This window comes from Balaenoptera acutorostrata, chromosome 2, assembly GCF_949987535.1.
Source record: "Balaenoptera acutorostrata chromosome 2, mBalAcu1.1, whole genome shotgun sequence".
NCBI lineage: Eukaryota > Metazoa > Chordata > Mammalia > Artiodactyla > Balaenopteridae > Balaenoptera > Balaenoptera acutorostrata.
In genome coordinates, this window is record NC_080065.1 from 32,925,280 (window position 1) to 32,952,447 (window position 27,168).

Genomic DNA, 27,168 nt, shown 5'->3' on the forward strand with positions numbered 1-27,168 from the left:
CCTGTCCATGACTTTCGGCCATTTTTCTACTGGGGTGCCTGTCTTTTTCTTATTGACTTGTAGGAATTTTTAAAATATATTCTGGATATGAGTCCATTGCTAGACTATCTCACTCTGTGGCTTGCCTTTTTATTTTCTTAATGGTGTCTTAACCAAAGTTCTTAACTCTAATGTAGTTCAATTTATCAATCTTGTTGCTAAGAAATATTTTCCAACCACCAAAGTCATAAAGCTATTCTCCTACTTATATGAGCAAACATTTAAATGAATCTTTATAGTTTCACCCAAACTGCGTATAGATTCGTTGATTAATCAAAATTAACTCTCAAATGATAAAGTGATTTTTAAGTATGACGAGTTTCCTTTTTTGTGTCTTTCCTGGAAAAATTCAGTTGTGTATTTTCAAAAGACTATATGCACACTATAAGCAGCGATTTGTAATTAAACTGTTCTTTGCTTGCCATGAGATAGATGACAGATTTTCAGAATTATAGTAGGTTTTCTTGTTAGTTTGGAAAATTGGGCAACCTTTACAAAATAAGAAACTACGAACATTTCTGTATATCCTCTTCCCCTCAAAAAAGAATCCAAGGCAAATTTAATAAATGTGGGGGTGGGGGGGATTCACTTTTAGGGAAAAGTTAAAACAATGAATCCTACTCTAAAGTTATATTGCTGTACAGGTTAGACTTTGTAATGAATGCATGTCCTGCTTTTATGCCACAGCATATGAAAAAAAAAGTTGCTTTCCAGTCAGTTTCTTTTGAAGTGATTATTTGATCTTACTGTGTCTTACTAGAGTAAACAAACAAACAAGCCCACATCACCCAATTAAATAACTATGCTCTCCTTTCTATTAACTTAAATTTTAGTTTCTCTAAAATGGAACCCTAAGTTTTAGACAAAATATTACTGTAGCCAGGTTAGCATGACACCTCTTTAGTTCTGCAGGTTCTACTTTCCCTGCTAGATTAAGTTTGAAGGAGTGAATTTAATGAAATTGAACACTTTTAAAGCCAACTGTGCTTTATAATTACAAGGGAGGAAAACAGCCACAAGACAACTTTGGAAGCTTACTTTGAGGTGAAACAACGCTGACGACTGCTTGAAAAAACTCTGTTTGCTATTGGTTCTCGAATACTGAAAAGTATTTTTGGTTCTTCTGGACTGTAGAGCAGTGATTCATTATATTCATTTGTTACTATAAAGGAAAAAAAAACAAATATTAGCACATTCGATGGAAAGACAGTCACTTCTGAGAAGTGCAAAATGAAAATGGATGCCATCCCCAATTTACAAGCACAGTTCTATTCCAAAGGTCTGGTGGGCAGCAAGTTTCTTGGAACTCACAACACGTTCCATTAAAAAAAAACCAACAAAACAACGCTTATAAATGAGGACTATGTTCCAAGACCCGCCCCAGACGCCTGCATGACCCATAATATAGCGGAAATCGGTGCATTGGGCGGGCTTGGGGGGACCTGTAAAGCTAGTAATCAAACAAAAAAAAGAGAAACTAGTTTGAGGCACTCGAAAATGCACCTTAAGTTGCCATAATCTCTTGCTAATAAGTTCCTTTCCAAAATACCACGCCAAAGAGTTCATAAGTATAAGTTAATAGTTTTGATATAAAATTCAGTCTCAAACAATGGCAGGCAATATGCTTTCTCTAATGAAACTGCTATTACTCAAGATATTTCTAGAAGTCTTTTGGATCTGCTTTCTCTCTAACCAAGAGGCACACAAGAGTTGGCATGCAGAGCACAAACTGGTTAAAAACAACTGTACAAAGAAACTGGGCTTGAAAGAACATTTAGTTGAGCACCACATTAAAAGACATTGCAAGACTATTAGATAATCTACCTTATATACCAAAATTTCATTTGAATTAAATGAAGTGTCTGTAACAGTGACTGCACCATTGGCGTTCACTATTGCTTCTGAAGATAGTCAAATCTTCAAAGGAATAATATTCATTCAGTAAAGCAGTATGTTTATTAAAAGAAAAATCAATCACTGTATTTTATATATACCCTTAAATTAATTTGTATACTGATATGAATTTCAGTTGTTTTATACACATTATGCTTTAAGTTAAATTATATAATGAAGAATCAATTACTATAAATGCCTAACTTTCCTTTCTTTGATGCAGATTTAACACTAATTCTAGCTCAAAGCCATGATTAAAATAATCTTTTAGGTCTCAAATTGAGAAAGGGAGAAAACAGTCCATTTTAGAGAGCTGAAAGTAACCGCAGAGATTTAGTCCTGTTTACAAACTATATTTTAAAGACAAACTATCTCCCCAACAAAGAAAGTCTTACGAGAATCCAAAATATATAAATAAAACGAACTCACACTGTTAATATATTCTATCATGTATCGCTAAATCATTTTAAAAGCAACCAGTAAGAACATGTCTGTTCTGATAACTCTCAAATTCAAATGTTTATGGATGACAGTTGCAGCACAGGTAAATAGATGCAACTATAAACAAGTTTGGATTTTTTGTTGTTTTTTAAAAATAATTTACCTTGAAATCTTAGGATACTCTTCAATTAAACAGAGACAGCACGATTTAGCTTTAGTTTGAGGTCCATACTTTTGAAAATGATCCTAGCAGATGAGTAGACTTTAGTGTGTTAAAATTTCATATGCAAATCAAATGAATGTGGTTTTCAGTTTACGAATTTAAATATTAAAAAAAAAAATTTAACAAATAAATTTGAAAAATTCTTATGCCCCAGCAATCTACGTCCACTCTCTCATTCCACAGTTGAGGAAGCAGAGGAGCAAAGAAAGTCTTGCCCATCATTTCACAGTGAGTGGTTGGTCTGGGATTGGAACCTAGGTCTTCAAATTCGCTGATCAGTATCCTTTCTCCAACTGTGCTGGTTCTCTTAAAGGAACCCTGAAATAACTGGGCAGGAATATATAGGAGAAGGTTAAAGAGAACATTTTAGTGAACGTGAAGGTAAGCAGTCAGAGCTCAGTGAATTCCTTCTCATTTAGAGGATATTAATGGCACACTGAGTTTAGGTGTGCATTTCCTAATTTCCAGATGTGTATTTTTCTACATTTTCCTATCCCCCAGGACATGTTTGCAGTCACACTGTTTTGACACAGAGGTTATATTTCCATGGTTGACAAAAGTCATAATATAAAATTCCAGCTTTAAACTTTTTATTGTTTAAAATACATTTTAAGGGGTATATATTAAGAGCATGTTTGAGTCAAAAAAGTACTACGCTTTGCTTAATTAGACAAGTACACTTCACAGTAACATCCTCAAAATATGAACAGAACTTAACTGAAAGTGTTAGTGGTTATGATCATTGGTCACTGACCTTTCTCTACAAATTCTCTGTTCAATGGAAGACTTAAATTTCCTTGTCGTTTTGCTATTGAAAAAGGAAAGGGGGAAATATCTTGATTAAATAAAATATTTTATAATGTACAATACAGCTAACATACAATGAAATATATTTAGCATATTATAATAGTAACATATAAGAGCTATTTGGTACTCACCAATATTTAGAACATCTTCCACAGCCTGAGGTGTAACCCTGTTAATATTGAATGACCTAGAAACAAACACCATATACATCTTTTCTTATTTTAGTTCTAAAAACATACGAAAAATGAGAAAGGAATAATCTACTTAATGTACAGAGAACTCTTAGAAATTATCAGGGAAAAAAAAAAAATGACCAAAAGACAAGAGCCACCTTATACAGTTTTAAAAGTGGGCAAAGTATATGGGCAAATAGTTCATGGGTCTATATGAAAAAAATGTTCAATCTTACTCATACTTGAGGAAATACAAATTAAAACAAGATTTTTCTCAGATTTTAAAGATTAAAAACTGACAATGTATTGACATGGGTATGGGAAAAGAAGTATTCTCATATACTAATGGAATTATAGAAATTGCAATTGGAGGGCAATTCTGCTCTATTAAGATTTAAAATGAACATATTCGTCAATCTAGTAGTTTATCCTAAAATATATTTGTACATATAATACACAAAGACAAATACAAGGATATTTACTGAAGCATTGTTTATAATAGCAAAACAACTGGGAAGCACATAATAGCAAAACCATAGGAAGCTGGGTAAATAAATTATATTATAGCCACTCAGTAGAATACTATGTAGATATTAAAAAGGCTAAAATACAACTATATGTACTGATAATGGAAAGATAACAATATGTTAAGTTAAAAAACCAAAAGCATTATATGGTATGTATGTGTGCATATATATATAAAACTTACCTGTTTTACTTATATTAAAAAAATATATGCATATACAGAGTGGTTATATCTGGAGATTAGTACTAGAGATATGAAATGAAAGAGACTAACTTTTTGTTGTATACTCTTTGTATTATTTCACATATTTTAAAATGTGTATTTCTTCAAATTATAAAATAGTTTCTGAAGATGAGAAATCTTTTACTAGCAAGATGCCTTGCTTAACCACTTAGGAACAAACGTTAACACAAACATGAATAACTTTTTTTAAAATTAATTAATTTATTTATTTATTTTTGGCTGCGTTGGGTCTTTGTTGCTGCGCGCGGGCTTTCTCTAGTTGCGGCGAGCTGGGCTACTCTTCACTGCGGTGCGCAGGCTTCTCATTGGGGTGGCTTGTCTTTGTTGAGAAGCACGGGCTCTACGTGCACAGGCTTCAGTAGTTGTGGCACACAGGCTCAGTAGTTGTGGCTCGTGGGCTCTAGAGCGCAGGCTCAGTAGTTGTGGCGCACAGGCTTAGTTATTCTGCGTCATGTGGGATCTTCCCGGACTAGGGCTCAAACCCGTGTCCCCTGCATTGGAGGCGGATTCTTAACCACTGCGCACCAGGGAAGTCCCTGAATAACTTTTAAAAGAAGCTCTGTGCTGGGGTCTAAAAAGATGGTTAAGGAAACGTTTAAAAAAAAAAAAAACTCGGGGCTTCCCTGGTGGCGCAGTGGTTGAGAATCTGCCTGCCAATGCAGGGGACACGGGTTCGAGCCCTGGTCTGGGAGGATCCCACATGCCACGGAGCGGCTGGGCCCGTGAGCCACAACTACTGAGCCTGCGCGACTGGAGCCTGTGCTCCGCAACAAGAGAGGCCGCGATAGTGAGAGGCCCGTGCACCGCGATGAAGAGTGGCCCCCGCTTGCCACAACTGGAGAAAGCCCTCGCACAGAAACGAAGACCCAACACAGCCAAAAATAAATAAATAAATAAATAAATAAATATAATAATAAAAAAAAAGAAAGGCAGTAAATAATATTTAAAAAAAACAAAACAAAACAAAACAAAACTCTTCCAGGTAATTTGGAATTCTCCTGCCTCTAACTCTTCTCACTCTTCTCAGTAGATAATCCACATGAACAGGAACAACGTTGCATAGTCACACAACTCCAGACCTAATTCAGTGGCTCTTAACATTTTTGAGGAGGAGGAATAAGAGATACTCCGTATACCCTCTAATCCAGTAGCCTCCACATTTTGAGAAATATGAAAACATTTTGGACATTCTCTAAAGAAAAATGCAGATACACAAATTTTTACATTAAAAAATTGGGGTCATTCACAGACCATACCCCATGCTAAAAAAAAATCTAAAATCTAGCCCTTGCCTTTCCTATTTTTCACCATTATCTGCCCTCCAATTTCACATTCCAAACACCCCAGGCTCATTCTCACCTCTGTACCTTTGCTCATACTTACTATGTGGTATAAAGCAAAATACTTTGAGTGTTCTGACTTTCTTATTGTTTAGTATGAGGTTCACAAAACCTATCTCATTTGTATTACTGTCACACACTACAAGACATAAGGCCCTTAGGGCACTACCTGGCTCACAGCAAGAACTCAACACTGAATGAAAATGTCAAATGCAAGGAATATGTATGAGTTATACTCTAATTCCTCTGAATATACCCATTACTGAAAGATACTGTTTCGGAATTATACTTTAAATTAAAAGTCACATAAAAATAAGCTCTTTATTAGGGTGCCACTGAATTAAAATATGTTTAGGGCAAAAGATATTAATGACTTATATCTCCTTATTGTAGATAAGACTTAGTTTAAGAGAAAAGAAGTCTTATAAGACATGCTCTAACATTCCTAGAACTATGACTTATTAGAGATACCACAAATCAACACAAACTAAGTTCTCTGAATTGGGGTTAAATTAAAACTAATTTCCTGTGGTTGTAATCTAAATCTCAGCCAATTCACTCTACCTTTAGGAGTGGTTTACATTCTATATCAAAGACAAACTATGTGCCAAAGCAGGTGTTAGCTAGCACACAACAACTTTTTCCTTAGATCTACAACCTTGACCCTTCTAAGAGTTCTGATTTGAAACCGGACATAACTTCTACTAAAGACAACCAAACTGAAAGACAAGGAGTCTCATATCTTCCTCAGCTAGTAAAACTTTCTCTTAAGAACACCTCCTCACCCTTAATTAAGTCTGCGAGGACAGAATGTATGGAGGAGGAGGACTGGCAACAGTCTTAAGAACTCATGGAAACATAAATAATCCCGCTCTGTGGTACTTCTCCTGGTGTGTGCTACAGATCACATTCCACACTGGGAAGAGGACCGAGATGAGAATGCAACAATGCAGAGACACTTGCTATGCAACATAACCATTACATCCTATGTCTTGTGCAAGAATTTTTGGAAATGCAAAGATGGGATAGCTAATCCCTGAACTCTCTTCCCCCCCCCGACCCCAGACACATGATTAGGCTATATTTCCCACCCCCTCTTGCCACATAGCATGTAACTAAGCTCTAGCTAAAGGAACAAGAGTGGCTATCATGGGCAACACTTCTAAGCATGTCTCACAACCTTCCACAGGGGACCGTCCATGCTTTTCCTCCTTTTGTGGCTCATGAGGTCTACAGCTTATAGTTAAGTCCAGAATTTAGATCCTGCCTCCACCATTTATTAGCCACATGGCTTTGGGCAAGTGAGCCAACTTCTGAGACTTTTTAAACTCTATTAATGAAAATAAAATCACTTAATTCGAGTATTTTTGAGAATTTAAATAAGACAATATACTTACTTGGGACAAAGAAAGTGCTCAAAGATGGTACTGCAGTAAGTTGAAATTATTAACATATAGAACATATAACTTTCCCTCAGTCCCTCTGGCCCCTAGGCTTCTCTTTTCTCCCCCTACTTTCTGAAGAGAAAAAGGATCACAAGATACATGGGAAATGCAATCGTAACGAAAGAATTATCAGTTATGACAGGGAGGAGAGTAGAACATGTTAGAAGCAAGTAAGCTACATAGGGCTGAGTAGAGAAGAAAAGAGACTGAGTTAACCAAGGTGGCAGGGACAGGATATAGTTAGAGAGACAGAGAGAGTTGGTTCTATACTAGAGCACAGGAGACAAAGCAGACTTTAATAAGCAACACAGAGAAGACTGAAATTCTAGTCTCAGCCATACTTACTTAAATGCAACATCAACACAGGACTCAATTATAAAGTGTGTGGTAGGGGAAATAAAACTCAATTTTAAAGCATCCAAACTTAAAGTCAGTTTGATAAGCACTGTTTTAGCTGTATTTGTGAGCATGTAGTCATTTATTCAAAAAGTATTTAAGTGACTTTGTATTAAGCACTGTGCTATGCACACAAAAAATTAAGCAGGAAAAAAAAACACTAGTCACTACCCCATGTGCCTCAAGTTGCTCAAACTAACTGGGTATGAGCTTATCAGAAACTAATAATGTGCTAAGTGCTATAACAGTGCGATGAGGAAAAAGTGCTGGGTAAGGGCAAAAAAGGGGATCAATTAATTAGGCTTATGAAAGGAACTAGGTCTTAAGTAAAGGTTTCCTACAGAAGATGACATTTGAAGATTGGAATTTTCAGCCAGTGGATGGAAAGGGGAGAGTGTTCAGGCATTCAATGCAGGAAGAAGCTGCATTGAGCAAAAACAAAAAGCCCAGAGAGAACATGGCTTGTGCTAAGAATTGCAAGTAGCTTGCAGTGTCTCCAGTGTGATGGGTTAGGGTCAGGCAGGAGTAGGCTGGCAAGGAGGTCATACTTAAAGGGCCTTATATGACAGTCTGAGCAATGTGAACATAGGAGTCAATGAAAGTTTTAAAGCACAGAAGGAAATAGTGAGATATACCTACATTTTAGAAATATTACTCTGTGGTAGTAGTATGAACGACAGCCTGAAGAATAAAGTGTGAGACACAAAGAATATTCACTGAAAAGATGGGGCCCTATACCAAAGAAATAGCAATAGAAACTAAAAAAGGGGGCTAGAGCTTCTGAATTATATCTGACAGGATTTAGAGACTGGTAAATGCATAGGGGAGAAAAGGGAGACTCAAAGATAAGAGCAAGGTTTTAAGGAATAATGTGTTTTCCTGAGAATATGAAGTCGAGGTTAAGGGTGATACTATTAAGCAAGACAGGGAACACGGGGAGAACAACTGAAGACAATAAATTCAGTTTTAAATGTGTTGAATTTGAAATGTTATTAACATCCTATGTAGTAGGTAAGTTTACAATATGAGTTTATACTCAAGAGAAGACAGCTACAGATAAAGGTCTGGGAGGCATGTGCATGTGTGTACTAAGAAGTAGAAGAGACTTCCCAGAGAGAGGTCACAGGGTAAACAAGTTGCAGGATGTCCCAGGTTATCTCCAGTTAGGTCTTGAATGCACAAACCTCCAGCGTATTTTTTGGTACTGTACTTTGTTTTCATTTCTTTACTATTACTTAAAATATTCATTTTAAAAAATATATAGTCCCTAAAAACATTTCTCATTTCCTTTTTTCTCTTTACAAACCTAGTATGGGAAGCTAAAAAATGACCAGATCCAGGCTGCACTATAATCTAAGAAGTCAAAGCTGGACTCCTGGACCCAATCAATGACTGTAGCATAAACTGAGCCAACCGATATAATAACACCAGGCTAGCTACCTCTTGTGTATTAGAGGCCTTAGATACACCGATATGAGATAGCAACTAAATTACATTACTTAAAGTATTTCACAAAAGTTGATAAGCAACATCCCAAGTTACTCACCAGGCCTTTGATCCTGTTCCAGTACACAAATTGAGCCCTGAACTCTTCTGTTTTTCCCATGGACCATCATCAACTGAAATCTCGTAGTAGGAAGCCCTGTGAATTGAGAATATAAAAGTGGATTGGCTGAACTTATGTCTCATGGTAAATGAGATAAACATAGTCTTTCAGCGCTGATGAAATCTAAGTAGGCCAGCTTGACTCAGACATACCTGACTTAGTCGGCACACACATCATGATGCTAATTTCAATACTAATTAAGTGAAAAAAATTTTAAAGTATCTGCATGTCTGCATCCCTCTCTCATCTATATGCGCCTCCTTTCTATCAATACTTTAACATTTCAAACAGGAGCTTCTTGTAAATGTTTACCTAGCATTGCTGCTACTGCTTTTATGGAAACATACAGAACCTTATTTCAGAATTCAAAAAGAAAATACCATTCCTAGGGGAGTTTCATTCTTGGTAGCTAGTCCTTGATACATCTAAGTCTGCATCTAATCCTTCAAGTTACCAATAGTTTCTGCTAAACTCTTGTTTCTTAAGTTACATACTAATGTGCCTTTTGAATTGATAGTAAGCTAGCAGAGATAATGAAGTTCTAAAGAAAAATCTCAACCAGTCCTGGATCACTGGATGAAACTAGGGAACAAGAACTGTAATTTTTTAAAAGATTTATATTTCTTATTTAATAAATATGGAATTAACTGAGTCTTCTCACACCAGCAATAATGACACTATTCTTTAACTGCATGAATGTATAAATGATTTGCAACTATTCAAAGAGCTTTTGAAACACGTAAAAGCCTATTTTGTGAACTATATCTTAAAATAATGATGTCACTGGTCAACAATGGGTTACTTTTCTCCAGCAAATAAAAAAGTTAAAATAAACCCTTAACAAAATACAACTTTTCAAAATAATGACAATTATTAGACATGCCTGCAAATACTAACATTCAATGGATAATTTATCTCTTATTCTAACCCTTTCATTTTCTCCTGCCAAGCTCTTGGTTTGTGAACGTTTTACATGATATAACTCCATGTCATTTTTTCTCTAAAGTCAGCATTCTCTACAAAAATAAAAGATAGCAAGCCTAATATTCACATTTAATCTATTTCATAGCTTTGTTATATCTTCCTAGAAAATTAGGAATTTTAGGTACATTAGGAGCCTATTATACACAGACAAGCCATCTGAATCCATAGGAATGGCTGCTATTATGCCAGAATCACATAGAACCAGAGATTATAGGTAAGTGGGGATAGAAGAGAAGCAGAGGTGAAGAGAAAGGAAAGTATAGTCAGGTGAGAGACGTTGAGCCCAAAACAATGAACAAATTTAGTGTCATTCCCACATGCAGGTTTATCAAGATTAGTCAACTCATAGAATTTCGGCTTCAGGGAGATTATTTTTTTAAGGCAGCAATAAAACTCACAGTCCCTTTAGAGTGGGTATACTTCTTCTTAAATTGTCCACTGCTACAGCCCAAGAATAAGACATTCTAGGTTAGAACAAATAGGAGAAAAGAAAAAAAATTGGGCTTTTAAAATGTTCTTAAGTCTAAGAACATTATAAATGAGGCAGGAATAATATTGCTGCACTTCATATTTTCCAAGCAAAGCACTTCAGTTTTCAGGAAGACCACAGTTCTACTGTATACACTGAAGAAGAGCACAGGCTTACCCTGGCTCTGTTATTTATTAATTGTGTGATTTGGGGCAATTTACTTCACTTCTCTGAGCCACAGACTTCCCTATAAAATGGAGATAATGATAACATTTGGCAGGACTCAATATTTATTCATTCCATAAACATTATTAAGTGCCTAATATGTTTCAATAAGCACTGCGTTGGTACTGGGGATTTAATGGCAAACATAATAGACACGATCTTCTTGACCTTCATATTCTAGTAAGTAGGTCAGAAATTTTAAAGTAAATAATAATTACCAACTATTTAGAGTGCTGTTTTCTGCTTTAAGCAGTAAACAAGATACTATATAAGAAATAATACAAGATGACCTTGAGATAGCACTGCCAGTGGGAAGGCGTGTACAGGCAGGGGCAGTTCAAAAAATTGGCAATACTTCACAAGTTTTCATGACAACTCAATACAGGATCTGGAATCAGAAATTCTGGGTTTACATGATGGTTCTGATGCTAATTAACTAAATATATGACCTTGGGCAAGTTATTTGAATTCTCCAAATCTCAATTTTTCACTGATAAATACAACTACTTTTCTCACAGAGTTGCTATGAGCATACATGTGACAACTTATACAGCATGCACAGTGCCTGACACATAGCAGGCATCCAATAAGTGTTCATTTCCTTTCTGCCTAAGGGTCTATGTCATAGAATCTTTAAAAATAAGTTCTAACATTTCCAGTAGTTAAATCTTTTTCAGTAGCATCAGAAGCCAACCCATTGCTGCCCTTATCTTAGTAAAGATATCAGGTGAGGCATCTAAGATCACAAAAAGAACAAGCATCAGACATCGGGGTAAACCAACCAAACCACAACCACCACAAAAAAATAAAAGCATTCAATCTAAAACCTCCTAATGGGACTTCACTGAATTTCCAAAAATCTATCAGTTGACCCCAATTTTCCTCCTTTTATAAGTTATTTTTTAGTAAGTACAAATCATAAAGCAACACTAGTAGAAGCTCTCAGAAGTTATGACCTTTAAAATAATACAAACAGAATAATGTAAGCCATTAAATGGCTTCCCTAGAATTAAGCATAAACTCACAAAACATCTTTACCTTTGTCATCTATTTATTTTAATGCAGACCTCCTCCAATCTCATTTTGAAGCTGTTGTTCTCTTCTGCCTCTTTAGCAATAATGACTAGATTATATCACTAATTAGTTACATTCTCTTCCTTCTCTCTTATGACACAAATGTATCCATTACTCATTTCCATGCTGTTTCAAACTTGATATGCTATACACAAAGTTTTTCCGTTGCTGCATAAGTCTTACTATATTAAATACATCTTTACATTTTACCATATTTTAAAGTTCTTTAAGTAATATATTTTTATTTGATTTCTTTGAAGAATACATTTTACTTTTAATAATTTTTAAATTATGTATTTTACTACCTTTATGTGAGATACCACTATCTTTACCTTATTCATCTTTATATCCCTAGTGGGTGCACAATGTATTTCATTGCATAAATTTAAAATTATATTAATCAAAATAATTACAACTCAAAAAGATCATTCAAATCATTCTGCTGAATCAAGGCTTTGTTCTCTTCAGTACTACCTACCTCAGTTAAGTTATTGGCTAAAATGTGGCTTTTTTAAGACAAATTTTTCTCATCATAATTAAACTTCCTATAAAAGGATATGACTTATAATAAAGAGAATTTCAGAATATATGAAACTCTCGGTAAACTAGGGAATCAATTACGTGACCTTCAAAGGGTCACATGGTTCTGGAAGCAGGAAAGTAGGATATAGATTCATCTCTATCTTCCACCCCTAATTCACTTACATCAACAAAAATGAGAAGGAAAGTTCTAACATACTACCAAGAGTTAAATTAACTTTATATTATGGCAGTCACTTTATAACTGGTAACTGGTGTCACACAAAAAAATTTTTGCAAAAAAATTCTACTGACAATTTAAGCCTAAATTATATTCAACACTCACAAAATAGATTTTATCAGTAATAAAATACTGTATTTTTATATTCCTAGTAAAGAACTTCACTAACCTTAATTTTTGGTAATAATGGTTACAAAAATTTTAAGCTGTCAATACACTTGCTTTATGATGTTGCACTAAGAAGGATCAATATTACCTATGTAGTATACTTGCCAAAAATGCTTATTCTGAATCTTATCATGCAGAGAAGAAAAAAAAATCATACAAATCTAAAAAAAGGAATATTCTGCAAACCAATTGGCTTAGACCATTCAAAAATGTTAAAATCATAGATGACAAAACAGGGGTGGGGCTAAGAACTGTTCTTAATTAAATCTAAAGGGCCATGATAGCTAAATGTGTTCTCCTTAACTGCATCCTGGACCAAAACAAGCAAACAAATAAATCAGCATTAAAAAACATTAAGACAGTCAGTAGGGCAATTTTAATATGGACTGTCTATAAGATCAATGTTTTATATCAATTGCAAATGTATGCCTATATATCATTCTCTTAAACATTTATAAAGCACCTATATGATAGATTAAAGGCTCTGAGAAATACTGCAGTAAAGAAATCTGAATAACTTTGTTTAACCTAGGGTTTCACAAATTTTTTGGTAATAACACCTTTTTTCCTCTTAACATGTATTAACATGTACAAAGGTTTGGAAATATTTCATTAAATAATTCATTTCTCTTACTTATACAGTATTAATCATTCACAAATCTTAGGTTGTAGAAATAAATAGCTTAAAAATTACTAAAATATTAAATTTCAAACTCAAGATCACAGGTTTAAAAGTACCTGGATGATAGACTCTCTCCAATGAAGACTTCATTTAGTGCTCTCACTGGCAAAAGCTGGGGTCCAGAAGCCTCAAACCCTGAAGGTAATGGAAAAAAAATCCAAGACAGCTCCTTAAACTTTAGAAATTTTATCATATAAATTTTATAAAACATTAATATATTCATATTTGTCTTAATAGTGTCTATACCTTAACATTATTAACATATAAATTCAATCATATTTAAAGTATTCATAATACAGACCCACAAAATCATCTAAACATTATGAAGCAATGAAGCCCCTGTCTCTCCAAAATAAACCTTAGGTCTTCTTGAAACAATTTTTCAAGAGTGATAAAATATATTTATCCATAGCTTAAGATTCATGTGGTCACACTTGACTTAGTTTTACTCTGGAAGCTTCAGAAGTAGAAATGATCAAGTACTTCCAAAGGAGAGCCATTCTGGATTTAAGCAGCAAATTACATGAATGGCTCATATAGGAAACCAAATCAGTTATGTTAAAAATCAGATTATTTTTTCAAATAGAAAACCTCAAGAGTGATTTTTAGCAACGGCAGCACTGGAGGAACAGAGCCACATCTCCTTTTATGACTCCTAAAAAAATGTCATCTATTTTTTACTCTATAAGGTTGTATGCACAGCTTAAGTAATCTTCCTTGATGATTACTTAAACATCACTCCATCACGCAAAATCCTCCAAAGAATTCCCACTGCTTTCTGGATCAAACTTGTGATTGTCACCTTCAAATGGTCTCTCTTACTTTTTATCTTTTACCAGTCTCCAAATGGAAATGCCAGGCCCTTCCTCTCAATGTCACCAATAGCAGATTCACTGCACCCAAGTATCTCCTGCTGGGCAAGCACTATGGAACAAGTTCCCTTTTCTGTCTCCTTCACATTTTTTTCCTTAGTCAAAGCTTAAAAGTCCACCTCAGCTGTGGCAGCAGCTAGCCTCTAAGATGGTCCCCAGTGATTCCTGCCTCCTGGTATTCACATTCTTGTACAACTCTCCCTCTCACATCACACCAGGATTAGTCTATGTGACCAACATATGGCAGAAGTGACGGTACGTCACTTCTGTGCTTTGGTTAAAAAAGACACCCTGGCTTCTACCTTGGTCACTCTCTCTCAGATCACTTGCTCTGGGGGAAGATATTTCATAAGCAGTCCAATGGAGAAGCCAACACAGTGAGGAACTGAAGCTAACAGCCATGTGACGAGTTGTGACGCATATCTTCCAGTACAGTCTTGTCTTCAGATACTGCTGTCCCGGCCAGCAGCTTGACTGTCACCTCCTGAGAGACCCTAAACTCTAACAAGCTAAGCCACTCTTGGATTCTTGACCTTCACAATCTCTGTGAAATCATAAATATTTTAAGATGCTCAATTCTGGGGTAATTTGTTACAGTTTAAGATTCTATGTTTCGGGGTAATGTGTATAGATATCTAATACACATTAGACACTTAATACACTAATAAAACTTTCCACCACTGTCACCAACACAACCACCAATCTATTATTCTCCTCTGACTTGTAGCCTATTTGTTTATATTTATTGAATGTTAATTACATGTACCTCATATCTTTTGGATTATAACTGCCTAAAGTGGCCCAACTATTCTTTCAATTATAAGCTGTTGTTACAATACCAAGGAACCTTTGAAAACTTATTTGACTAAATTATGTAACGGGTTAACATTATCAGCTAAATCTCATTAATATAGTAGAAAGAACGTGACACAAAAAGGTACATAGAAAATTTGCTGTGTTTAATCAAATTTGATTGTACTTCAGACTGCAAAACCTAACTTTTGAAACTCTTAATTTGGTACTAGATATATTCACATTTTCACATCTGACAAGTTTTACCAATGTAAAAAGTTAAAATTTATTGTTTAAATTATTTTTCTTTGCATAGGGTAAATCACTAATGGAATGTTTTACATCTCCCCACAGATTTTCTGCAAATGCTCAACTAACAGTAAGTACTCACTAAATATTACTAATAAATCTGAAATCTCACCATCAAACTGTAACCATATATTTTTATTTTATATGGTCTTGACTTTTTAATCTTTATACCCATTTTTCCTCATCCTAACTTTCCTTTCTGTATTGCACTTTTATTATGTGTGCTTGCTGAATTTCACTTGAAATCTTTTATCAAAGAAGGAAGAGAAAACATAAAATTGCTTCGAGTCTCATTAATCATCTTAATTCTGCTTATATTTTCTTTCATGCTAATTGACCAAACAGTATCTAATCATGAACTGTTCATTTACAACTTGCTTCAACAGGACATGATAAGATGGACTCAATACCAATTAACAATTTTCTATCCAAGAGAATGCATTACAAAATTAATTATTAATTTGTATTTTTAAGTATAGAATTGTTATACTAGTGACAGAGGCTGCAACCCTGTGCAATTCCCTCACACTGTCAGACTGTTAGACTATGTTTCCAGGTCTACTCGCATTGGGTATACCCATGGGACTAGTAATAGCCAATAGAATATGAGCAAAAGTAGTGAAAAGGCCTGGCTCCTAAAACTTCCCTAAGGATCCTCCATGCTCTCACTGTCTTCTTCTCCCCACAAGCTACAGAGGACCCAACAGAAGACTCAGAGGCCTTAGAAGATGGTAGGAGCCATTGTTCAGAGGTTGCCTGAACACTGCTTGGACAGTGAGCTGAGCTCTAAATAGACCTTCAGTATGTTAAGCCACTGAGATTATCAAATCAATTCACTTATCCAAATTAATACAACCAGGCTTGCAAATAAGAAAGTTACTAGTTTATGTGATTAAAAGTTTTTAAAAAAATAACTAATAAATCAACCCTACCTTCCCTTGAAGGTATAAAGGTAATAAAAATGAATTCTTCTTCATTAACTTGTATACAAATATAACCTAGTTAAGGATAGATAACACTAGATAGAAAATTTTATTTGCTTAAAAGTTATATCATCCCTTTTGCAAGCTGTTTAAAAAAAAAAAACTAGGATTGTTTTTCTCTGTAATCTTTTGTTCTAAATTAGAAAGGGATCAAACATGGTGGTATATTTATAATCTCAAACCTACTCCTATATTCAAAAATCCCAAATGGCAGCTTCCTAGGAAATGTTCCCTGCCAACTTGAAGAGAATTTAAATAGCAAATATGAGATATACCTTGAAATCCTTCTAAATTTTTCTCAGAAAATAAAGCTCTTTTATCAAAAAAAAAACCCAAAAAAACCCTCTAACAAGCCCACTAAAATAGTGCCTAGACATTGTAAATGTTATATAATTGCTAATAACAATATTAATAATTAAGATAAGTAAAGTAATTTCCAGGGTTATTATTGAGAAATCTGAAACTACTCTGATTCCAGATTCTTTATATATCAAATAACCTGTTCCAACAACAATCACCACCAACACCACCATCACTTCCTTTTTGGAAGCTTGCAAGAGGTTTGCTTTATCCCTAGTATTCTGACATACCTTGGTGTGGGACCTCTTACCACTGACTATATTAAGTACTTTGTGGGTCCTTACATTAAAAAACTGGTGCCTAAGTTTTGAGAAATTTTCTTATATATATTTTATTTTGAACATTTCCTGTTCTTTTCCTAGAACTAACACTAATGAGATAGGAACATCCTGAATATTACTAAGTTTATATGTAATTTTGTTTCATATATGATATATTAATTTAGCTTATAAACTAAAAACAGTGAATCTGAGATAGGAATCTGAGCAATGAATCTTTAAATACCAATCTACATCTTTCCTATAATGCTGTTGGTGAAAAAACCAAATCCTGAACATCTTTTGGAGACAGCAATAACTTCTTTTGGTGAGGTATAAAGTAAAATTTCTAGCTAAGATTTTAATATCTTAAAAAAAATTTTTTTAATCTTAATATTTACTGCAATCTTTCAAAAATGATAATAAGAAATCATATGCTTATGAATTACTTGAAAGATGTCTAGATTTTTAAAATAATTACTTAAAAACTTTCAAAAAATCAAATGATTTTTTTTCCTGGGGAAGAAGAAGCATCTTTTAAACATGGCATTAACTCAGTTTAGGAACATGTTAACCTATAAAGCTATAAATCACCATGAAAAACTCTGAAAAAAAAAATAAACATAAGTAAGCATCAAGATACCATGAAAAGACAGAAACAAAGACAGAAAGCAGATATGTAAAGATAGCTTTTGCTGATAAGTTTAGCCAAGAAATGAAATGCAGGAGGAAAAAATATCCTTTTATACAGTCCACAGACATTTAGGATACCTCTTGGGATCTTCTTGCATCATAAAAGTCTTACAGTTACTGGAAAAAGTGGGAAAATATTGCTAAATTATAATCCACAAATTAGCTCAAAACTGAGCATTCATCTTAACACAACAAAAAACCTGCATATCACATTATGCTAATATTCTCTTAGCATCTTACACAAGTATTTGAAATGCAAATCTTAAAGCTGGGATGCGAAAATTTCCTAACAAAAAGATTCTAATCAATAACTAGAACCATGGGAAATATAATTAAATGTAAATATATAAATGTATAATTATTATGAAATCTTCCACAGATTAGTTCATTTTCTTTCTACCACTTTCTTTTTTCTTTCTGACGTTTCAAAGATTAAGGCCAAGAATCTTTCCCTAAGTATTAACTATCCTCTTGGACATTTTATAGTCCTTCCCTAATCAGTGAGTTTTCAAACCCACCCTAGAAAAAATTTCACATGGAAATATGCTATATTTGTTATTTCAGAATCTAATCATAATAAATTTTACAACTCAAGTAGTGCACTGCACTTCCTTAAGTGTTATCAGTGGCACCGAAATCCCCAAATAAGTATAAATTATTACTTCTAGAAATTAGAGATCAAAGGAACTATAAATTACATATTGCCCCAAACACACTTAATTCCCAATCTACCTACTTTCGTCATGAACTCTCTCAATGTTGAAGGCTCTACTATGCTGATTCAAACTTAACTGCTGTTCGTGAAGGTCCACAGGAACAGGGTTGATGCCAGTCCCTTCAAGGTATAACCTGATTCGCTGCCTCCACAACCATCTTAGAAGAGTGAAGGAAAAGCAAATTATATTAAAATAGAATAAATTAAACAAAGGATTAGACATTATAATTTCTCCAAATTAAAAAATTCATATTGAAAAACTAGTTATTCCATGAACTTATTATACCAGAAACACCTAAAACCCACAGGTTCCTGATCAAAGACAGATTTAGATGTTTATTTCTCTTTTCTACTGTAATGGAAATATCTAATGTATTTGTATAAAACCTCCCAAATAACTTGAATTAAATTCAAACTCTTTATCAAGTATTCATTAAATCCTATATACTTAGCTAATAGTTGTGTTTTGCTCATAAAAAAGTATAACACATATATAAAAAAGAAAGCATTCTGAAATTAAAACACTATTATGTTAAGGTGGTCAGATTAGATAAAAAAAAATCCCTTCCCTGAAATTCTGTAATAATGTTTTTCTGTTTTTTACAATAAGAGATCAATAACAAATATTATAACACTTAAGATTACACCTAAAACTTAAATGACTTTTTGGTAAAAGTAAAGAAAACAAGAATCAGGTTTAATTTCAAAATCAAAAACTAACATATGAAAAAGCCAATGGGACAGATTCTACTAGGTAAGTATACAAAAATATACTCCTACTTGGAGTATATTAGTCATTTGTGAAGGTGCTAAACTTCTGAAATGACTAGAAACTGTAATTGTTACTAAAAAAAATGATTCCAGGGACTTCCCTGGTGGTGCAGTGGTTAAGAATCTGCCTGCCAATGCAGGGGACACGGGTTCGAGCCCTGGTCCAGGAATATTCCTCATGCCGTGGAGCAACTAAGCCTGTGCGCTGCAACTACTGAGCCTGCACTCTAGAGACCGCGTGTCACAACTACTGAGCCTGCATGCTGCAACTACTGAAGCCCGCACGCCTAGAGGCCGTGCTCCGCAACAAGAGAAGCCACCGCAATGAGAAGCCCGCACGCCGCAACGAAGAGTAGCCCCCGCTCGCTGCAACTAGAGAAAGCCCGCGCGCAGCAATGAAGACCCAACACAGCCAAAGATAAATAAAATAAATAAAGTAAAAAAAAATGATTCCAGAAGTCAAGAAGATTTAATACAATTTCACAAATACCTAGAGAAAAAAAGTTTTCTCAAACTATAACATCTAGGCTAAGTCAGGGAAAGAAAAGTAGTCCAACTTGGCTCTCTCTAATTAATCGGCCAACCTCAACTCAGCTCCTCCTTCCACCCTTCCCTTTTCAGGGCAGTCTGACCACTGAACAAATTAAGTGAAAGAATTATGAAAAAACATCTCCACTGCTTAAGAAATACTTAACATGTAAGACAGAGATACCAGGAATCTCAGCATGGTTAGAGTAAATCTAACCCTCAGTCATTCTGGACGGGAGAAGATGAGGATAAAAAAAATAAAATTTCAGAGAATTTGAACATTTAATTTTTCACCAACAGTTTTAATCATCTTTCTACCAAACTGCTAAAAACATGTAACGAGGTTAAAGTAGAGAAATGGCCTCTATCTCACTGAAGGAGAAAAACCTCTAACTGCAATTACATTACAGGCCAAGTGGCACTTGGCAGGGTTTCTCCATACAGTTCCAGTCGGGCTGGAAAAAGGGAAGTTAGATGTGGTTGTGACTCAGCTAATGTATAATTTTTTATGGCTACTGTTACAACTATGGACTAATCCAAATATTATCTAATTTGTTCTGTTTAACAGCATTTTTAATGGCACACAATAATAATATAATTATATAATAATAATAATAATATTATCTTAATAAGATAATGATAGAGCAATAGTAAGAAATTCCTACCTGAACTCACCACGGTAGAACTTCTGTAAGGCTTCTGGGAAGGAATGCGTGTATCGAACAGGAAGACATAAATGACCCTCAGACCTTTATTTTAAAAGGAATTTGCGTGGTATAAAGGGAAGAAGAAAAAAAAGTACTTAATTCAAAAGGTATCACTAAACTACAAAAATCAGATATGAAATTTTTTGAATTTCTACTTCTATAATTCATTTTGCCACAAATTGTCTATACTTTCAACAAGAACAAAAAAAAAAGACCAAATAGAAATAGTACTTTAAATCCAGGTTTAATGCCATAATACAACTTAAGTTTCCACATTACAGTAAAACTAAAAATAACAGCGAATTTGCCACTGATTGATTTCCCTGTAAAATTATCTAATGTTATAGTGGTATTTGCATCTTACCTTTAAATTATTTAACTATAACTTTGGGCAAGTCACTTTAGCATCAGCTTCCTCATCTCTAAAAGGGCCATAAAACCACTAATCTAAAAGGTTATTCTGAGGAATCAAACTATTTATGTGTAAGTTTTTTGAACCATAAATCCCTTTTAAATGTATTTAAGATATTCTCTTAACCAAAAGAGAACTCACAGCTTAATCTAATGTAACCCTTCATTTATTCAAAAAATATATAAGGATGAGCTCCTTCAAGGAGTTAACAGCTTTACGTGGAAGACAAATTTTTTTTAAAATTGCGAATTACGAAGTGTTAAGATTGCCTACAGGCTAATACAGGAAGATGAGAGGATATGGCACCTAATGTGAGGAAAGGTGTCCAGAAAGTTCAATCATCATTTATATGATGCTTCAATCTTGAAGGAAATGTTGAGAGTAGGCCTGGCAAAACAAACCCTTAATAATAACTGTAAATTAACATAAACGTGAAGAGCAGAGAAAAAGGCTTTTACAAAGTTGTGACTAATCAATTTATCTGAGAGGGTCAACATTGTGGTTAAGGAACTTAGGCAGGGGAATAAATTTTTAAAATTTTTATATTTACTGCAATACTTCTCTACAGTGCTAAGATTATAAAAGATAATCAACATTTGATAGAATACCTCTGGAGGTCAACTGCAGGTCTAAAACACTCTAGAGAGAAGAATCTAGACCTGACCTGGAGAATTCACTTTCATTGTGGCTTACTCACTGGTGCTAGCTGTTGGCAAGAGGCCTCAAGTCTCTCCATGTGAGCCTCCCCACAGGGTGGCTCTGGTATCCTCACATCACGGTGGCCGACTTACTCCAGAATGAGCAATCCAAGAGACCAATACAGAAGTTGCAATACCATTTATGACCTAGCCTTGGAATTCACACACTGTTATTCCATATTCTATTGGTCCCACAGGCCGGCCCTGATTGAATACAGAAGTGGGAAGGGAACCACATAAAGGTGTAAATACTAAGAGGCTATCTTGGAGGTTGGTTATCACATGCTCTCCATCCCATTTTGATCATTAAGCATTTAGATGTCATAATTATTTACAGGGGTCAGTAGAGTGAGTACAGAATACAAAAGAGAAAACCGAAATTGTATATTTAATTTAGATGAGTCCACAAGTGAGCCATCTTAGAAGTAGATCCTCCAACCCAAGTCAAACCTTCGGATGCCTGCAGCCCCAGCTGACATCTGACTATAACCTCATGAGAGATCCCAAGTTAAAACTACCCGGCCAAGCTCTTCCTGGATTCCTGACACACAGAAACCATGAGAGATAATAAATGATTATTATTGTTTTAAGCCTCTAAGTTTTGGGATGATTTGTTATGCTGCTTTTGACAACTACTACAGAAAAGAAGAAACTTACGTTGAACATTAACTTCTGGGCTTATTTAAGGATTGTGAGACACCTCAGTGCTTAAGAAAAAGAATTTAGGCAACCTGAATTATGGAACAAGCCAGGTGCTTAATTCATTTCTGCCTGGAGGCAAAAAGAAAAACCAGAGGACTTCTAGAACACATCATTTTAGGCAGAAATTAGAGAAGCAACACCTGTTGCTTACCAGTTTCAAAATCCCCACAGGCTAATGAGTATTAAGCCAGCTTTTAAGGGAAAATATATTTCAACAAACTGTATAAAATATGATCACTAAAGAATCTCTTACTTTAATGTTGTAAAAATATGTCATTGCAAAGTTCTAAAATACACATGCACGAATACTAAAGGCAATTAAAATGCTAGCAATAGAGAAATTAAGTCCTATACTCAAGGAATTTATAGTCTCATGGAAGAGACAAACAATCAAGCAGAAAATAATATGAAGAGATAAGTGCTCTCTGTACAAGGAATCATAGTCAGAACCCAGGAGAGGTACCAGTCTTGAATTAAAAAGAACTACACAATTGAGTAAGTGTCGTAAGGGCACTCTAGGCAAAAGCACAAACAAAGGCATGAAAAGCACATGGACATCTGGAGAACTCTTTCACTTACTCTTTCAAACTCTTTCTTGATATCAACAAAGCTCCTCACCAGAGCAAAAACTCCCATATGTGAGCTTTCAATCATGACATTAGGATGCTCATACATTACACTGCACTTAAGAACAACCTTCAGAGGTTAGGGGAGAGGGGACTGAATGAAGGTGGTCAAAAGGTATAAACTTCCATCTATAAGATAAGTAAGTACTGGGGATGTAATGTACCACATGATGGCTATAGTTAACACTGGTGTACGGTACATTTGAAAGTTATTAAAAGAGTAGATCCTAAGAGTTCTCATCATAAGGAAAAAAAACTTTCCCCTCCTTTTTTTTTTTTTCAGCTATATGAGTTGACAGATGTTAACTAAACGTATTGTGGTAATCATTTCACAACACATGTAAGTCAAGTCATTATGCTGTACACCTTAAACTTATACAGTGCTGTATGTCAATTATATCTCAATAAAACTGTGAAAAAAATACAATTAAAAAAACCCCAAAGAACAGACTTTAGGAAGGATCCTAGAATGTTCCTAGAGAGGCATCAGTCTTTCTTTTAAGCTGAAGAATGTATAGTGTCTACAGGTAAATGAGGATAGATGAAACTAGAAAAGCAGATCGGCAACAGATGGTGAAAGATCATATATACTATGCTCCGGAATTTGCAATATAACCTGAGGGTCATAAGGAAACCCTGAAAAGACTTTAATTAAGGAGTGGATACAATCAAATTTGTACTTTGGAAAGACTATTAAGGCAAAGTATAAAGAATGGGTTGGAAAGAGCAAGACTGGAAGTTACTACAGTAATTTAAACCCCAAACTATAAAGCTATGTTTAAATACAGTGAGGAGGGCAAGAGATGGACTCAAAGGTAAGATCCCTAAAACTTAGAACTAAATCCCTAGACCAATACGACGAAGGGAGTGAGGGAAGGCGGTGAGGGATGGGTCATCACAGCTTCAGCACCCATTATGATTCCATTTATCAAGTACGGGTGGGGGGAAGGAGATAAGTTCATCTGTAGACATGTTACATTTTTAATGCCACCGGATACATGCAAGTGGAGGCCAGTATGGCTAGAATAGCATGAAGAAAGGGAAAATGATAGGACATAAGGACACAGAATAGTCAGGGGCCAGATAATGTAGAGTCTTGAATGTCACAGTGAAGGGGACCAACTGTCCCAGTTTGCCTGAGACTTACAATTTTCCCAGGACATAGGACTGTCGGTGTTAAACTGAGAAAGTCCCAAGCAAACCAGGATGAGGATGAATTGGTCACCCCAGTCATAGTAAAAATTAGATTTTATTCTGAGTTTGATGGGGAACCACAGTAAGACTTTGAGCAGAGGTCACATAATATATCAAACTTTTATAAAACAATCACTGTGGCTGCAGTGGGGAGAAGAGACTATAGTGTAAGAGTAGAAGCAAGATCAGTGTTGGATATACAGATTCTGGAGTCACCAGCATCTAAGTTAAAACGACAGATGTTCATCAGTTATTCTGGAGACAGCACAGACAGGAGTAGAAAAGACTCATCCATGATTGAGCAGAAACATAATGGTACAAAATATTTAAGAAATTTGTCAGGAAAGTGAATGAAGTAAGGGAGAATTAAGAAAAAAAAATAGAGGGGATCAACACACTGAAAGTCAAAGGGCAGATTTACTAGAAGTGAGGAAGTAGGACTGCTATTAAGGTAGGCAGCTATGGTCAGAGTGATTTGAGAGGTGGGGAAATTCTAGGTGATGACAAAGTCCAAGTATGATCATGGCTGTGGGTGGCTGGAACAGAATGAGGATAAATGTCAGTGAAGCTAAGGAAAGGAAAAAAAAGTGATAATAGGGTTTGGTGTATTTATTAAGTCAACGAAGTCACCCAGGAAATCAGTGGAGGCATATTCAGGAATGTAGATGAGAGCCAGAAGGAAGGGCAGAAGATGGGACATCATTAACTCAGCCATCCAGCAACACCGAAGTCACCAGTACTCACCCGGGTCAAGGGCTCAAGTCTATTCTCCCACAGATATTACTCCCAAACTACCCGGGAAGTCAAATGTGAGAACTTGTCCATCCCATATCATAATTTTCTGCCACCACCGCCAGCTAAATGTGTATATTTCTCATGCCTAAGCTAAACAAGAGAGCTATGTCCTTGAAAATAACGACAAAGAAGAGAAATCTACTAAAGGTAGAGATCAATTCTACATGCCTAAATTTCATCACTGAAATGATTTTGGAACATGGTTCTAACATTCACGATAGCCAGGAACGGTGATGTTTCCACTTACACAGCATGCACCATAGAAAACACCCTGTACCAATAGGATAAGGAGCTTCCAAATTTAAGATTTATCATAAATAGGCACTATGCAAAGCAAAGCACAAAAAAGTTCTTCCTTACCGTTCTGGGTCAGTGTTTACTCCAATAACTGGTTTAAGTCTGTCCAAGACTTTACTTGCTGCTAAAAGCATTGTGCCATCACCTAAAGGACATAAGACATAACCAGACTTGTTACAAATAACAAGTTATTATTATTTTAATAATCCCACCCGTACCCCATCCTGTTGGCTGCCACAGTCTACTCCTTTCTACCCACTATCCCTCTGTATTATCTCTCCCACTCTAATCCAGAATTTCTCAACAGTGGCAAGATGGACACTTCAGGCCAGATAATTCTTTGCTGTGAGGGCTGTCCTGAACTTTGTAGGGTGGCGAGCAGTATCCCTGGCCACCCACTGGATGCCAGCAGTAGCCTCCAGCTGGGAACCATTATTCTAACCCTATCACTTCTATTAACCAATCCTCTTTCCCTCTCGCATAACATCAGTCCCAATTCATAAATTATTTTGATGAGAATACATCCAACAAAAGTGTCCAGCTTTGGATTTTTCTCTCCAAAAAAAATGTAAAGGTTTAGTCACTAACATAATAATAAAGCTCAGGAAAAAACAAGTGTAAGTGTAAGTATATTGGGGCCAAAGAGGGATGGAATTTATCTAATCTCATTAAATTCTTAAACTCAACTTTTTTTTAAAGACTGCCATAACTAAACCAAAATAGTTATAAATAATCCTTTGAATCATACTTAAAGTTAAATACACACTTTAAATATACACACAGAAATACATGCACAGAACCTCACAGTAACATCGTTCACTAGAAAAGTAAAATGTTGTATAAAGCACATCTTTTAAAACCTGATCTTAAAAATCCAAAAATCTGTCTTATGGTAGGACTCTGAAAGCTTCATCACAGCTAGACCACAGGGTATTTGGCAATATGATTATTAAAGAGCATTTCCATATTCCAGCACCTTTACCTCTGCAAAACTATTACCTCCTGCAGCTATGACAGCATCTGCCCATCGAACAGTTTCTTCATCATATTCTCTCCTCTTTACGAGACGAACCTCAATCCCCTCATTCCTAAGATAAAAAAAGTAAAGCGTGTATAAAATTTCCACTAACATAAAGGAGTATGTTTTTTGAGAGGCAGATTATTACAAAAGAGATTTAAAATAAATAAATAAGTTTGTTTTATAAACAAATTTATGTTTAGCTTTGTAAGGTCAGCTTCATTTTCACTTAACCACAACAACCAATTAACTATTAACTATAGGAAGCATATGAATAAACTATCCCAAATCGCCATGTGCTTTAAAAACATCAAAGTCCTTGACGAATAGCAATATTGATTAGTTACAATTGCATTTCCTTTTCTCTACTCTTTCTGATGCTAAAATTCATTAATACAAAACGGCCTAGAAGACTAACACCTCGAGAGACAATTTTTTAAATTATAAAAGTGAATAGCTGTTATTTTAAATTCAACAAATATTGAGTGCCAGACACTGAAAGTGATTAAAATACTTTCTAATTTGCGTGTTCTCACACTGATTCTCTTGCATACACAGAAACTTATTTGCTGACTCATTTAGCCCCTAATTAACTGAAGTTTCTGTACTTATAATTTTTAGACATTCAAAGACTATTATAATGAACACCTACATAATCCACTATTCTGTTTAAGAAATAAAACACTGCGCTACAGTTGAAGCCTGCTGTGTACAAAATTAACTCTTTGTAGAAAAGGCACTTCTTGGGCAGACGAAATAATAACTGAAAATCTGTGAAATTTTCTGAGTACAATAAAAATTTCCTTAAAAACACTATAATATCAGGTCCATTAGCCATGATATAATTTTCTTAAAATGATTCTAAAATGGCCATCTTTACTAAAAATCTAAGTATTAGCTGCTAGTAAAAATAAAAATTGCAAGTCCCACTCAAGACCTGATCCC

At 35.0% G+C, this 27,168-nt stretch overlaps 2 protein-coding genes across 3 annotated transcripts in view; one reads left to right on the forward strand and one right to left on the reverse strand.

Annotated features, from left to right (window-relative positions):
- Positions 1–16,218, forward strand: part of SKP2 (S-phase kinase associated protein 2) — a 58,261-nt gene extending 42,043 nt beyond the window's left edge. Inside the window, exons 10-11 of the mRNA XM_057540083.1 lie at positions 15,513–15,537; positions 16,157–16,218. Coding sequence (XP_057396066.1) covers positions 15,513–15,537; positions 16,157–16,192 — 61 coding nt within the window. The 3' untranslated portion in view covers positions 16,193–16,218. The remainder of the gene's footprint in view (positions 1–15,512; positions 15,538–16,156) is intronic.
- Positions 1–27,168, reverse strand: part of NADK2 (NAD kinase 2, mitochondrial) — a 45,997-nt gene that overhangs the window by 3,523 nt on the left and 15,306 nt on the right. Inside the window, exons 3-12 of one of the 2 annotated variants that reach the window (XM_057540081.1) lie at positions 26,205–26,293; positions 25,269–25,350; positions 20,440–20,523; positions 18,497–18,633; positions 13,551–13,629; positions 10,515–10,580; positions 9,073–9,168; positions 3,535–3,590; positions 3,351–3,404; positions 1,078–1,201 (exon numbers count right to left, since the gene is read on the reverse strand). In XM_057540081.1, coding sequence (XP_057396064.1) covers positions 1,078–1,201; positions 3,351–3,404; positions 3,535–3,590; positions 9,073–9,168; positions 10,515–10,580; positions 13,551–13,629; positions 18,497–18,633; positions 20,440–20,523; positions 25,269–25,350; positions 26,205–26,293 — 867 coding nt within the window. The remainder of the gene's footprint in view (positions 1–1,077; positions 1,202–3,350; positions 3,405–3,534; positions 3,591–9,072; positions 9,169–10,514; positions 10,581–13,550; positions 13,630–18,496; positions 18,634–20,439; positions 20,524–25,268; positions 25,351–26,204; positions 26,294–27,168) is intronic. The other variant, XM_057540082.1, reaches the window with a different exon arrangement.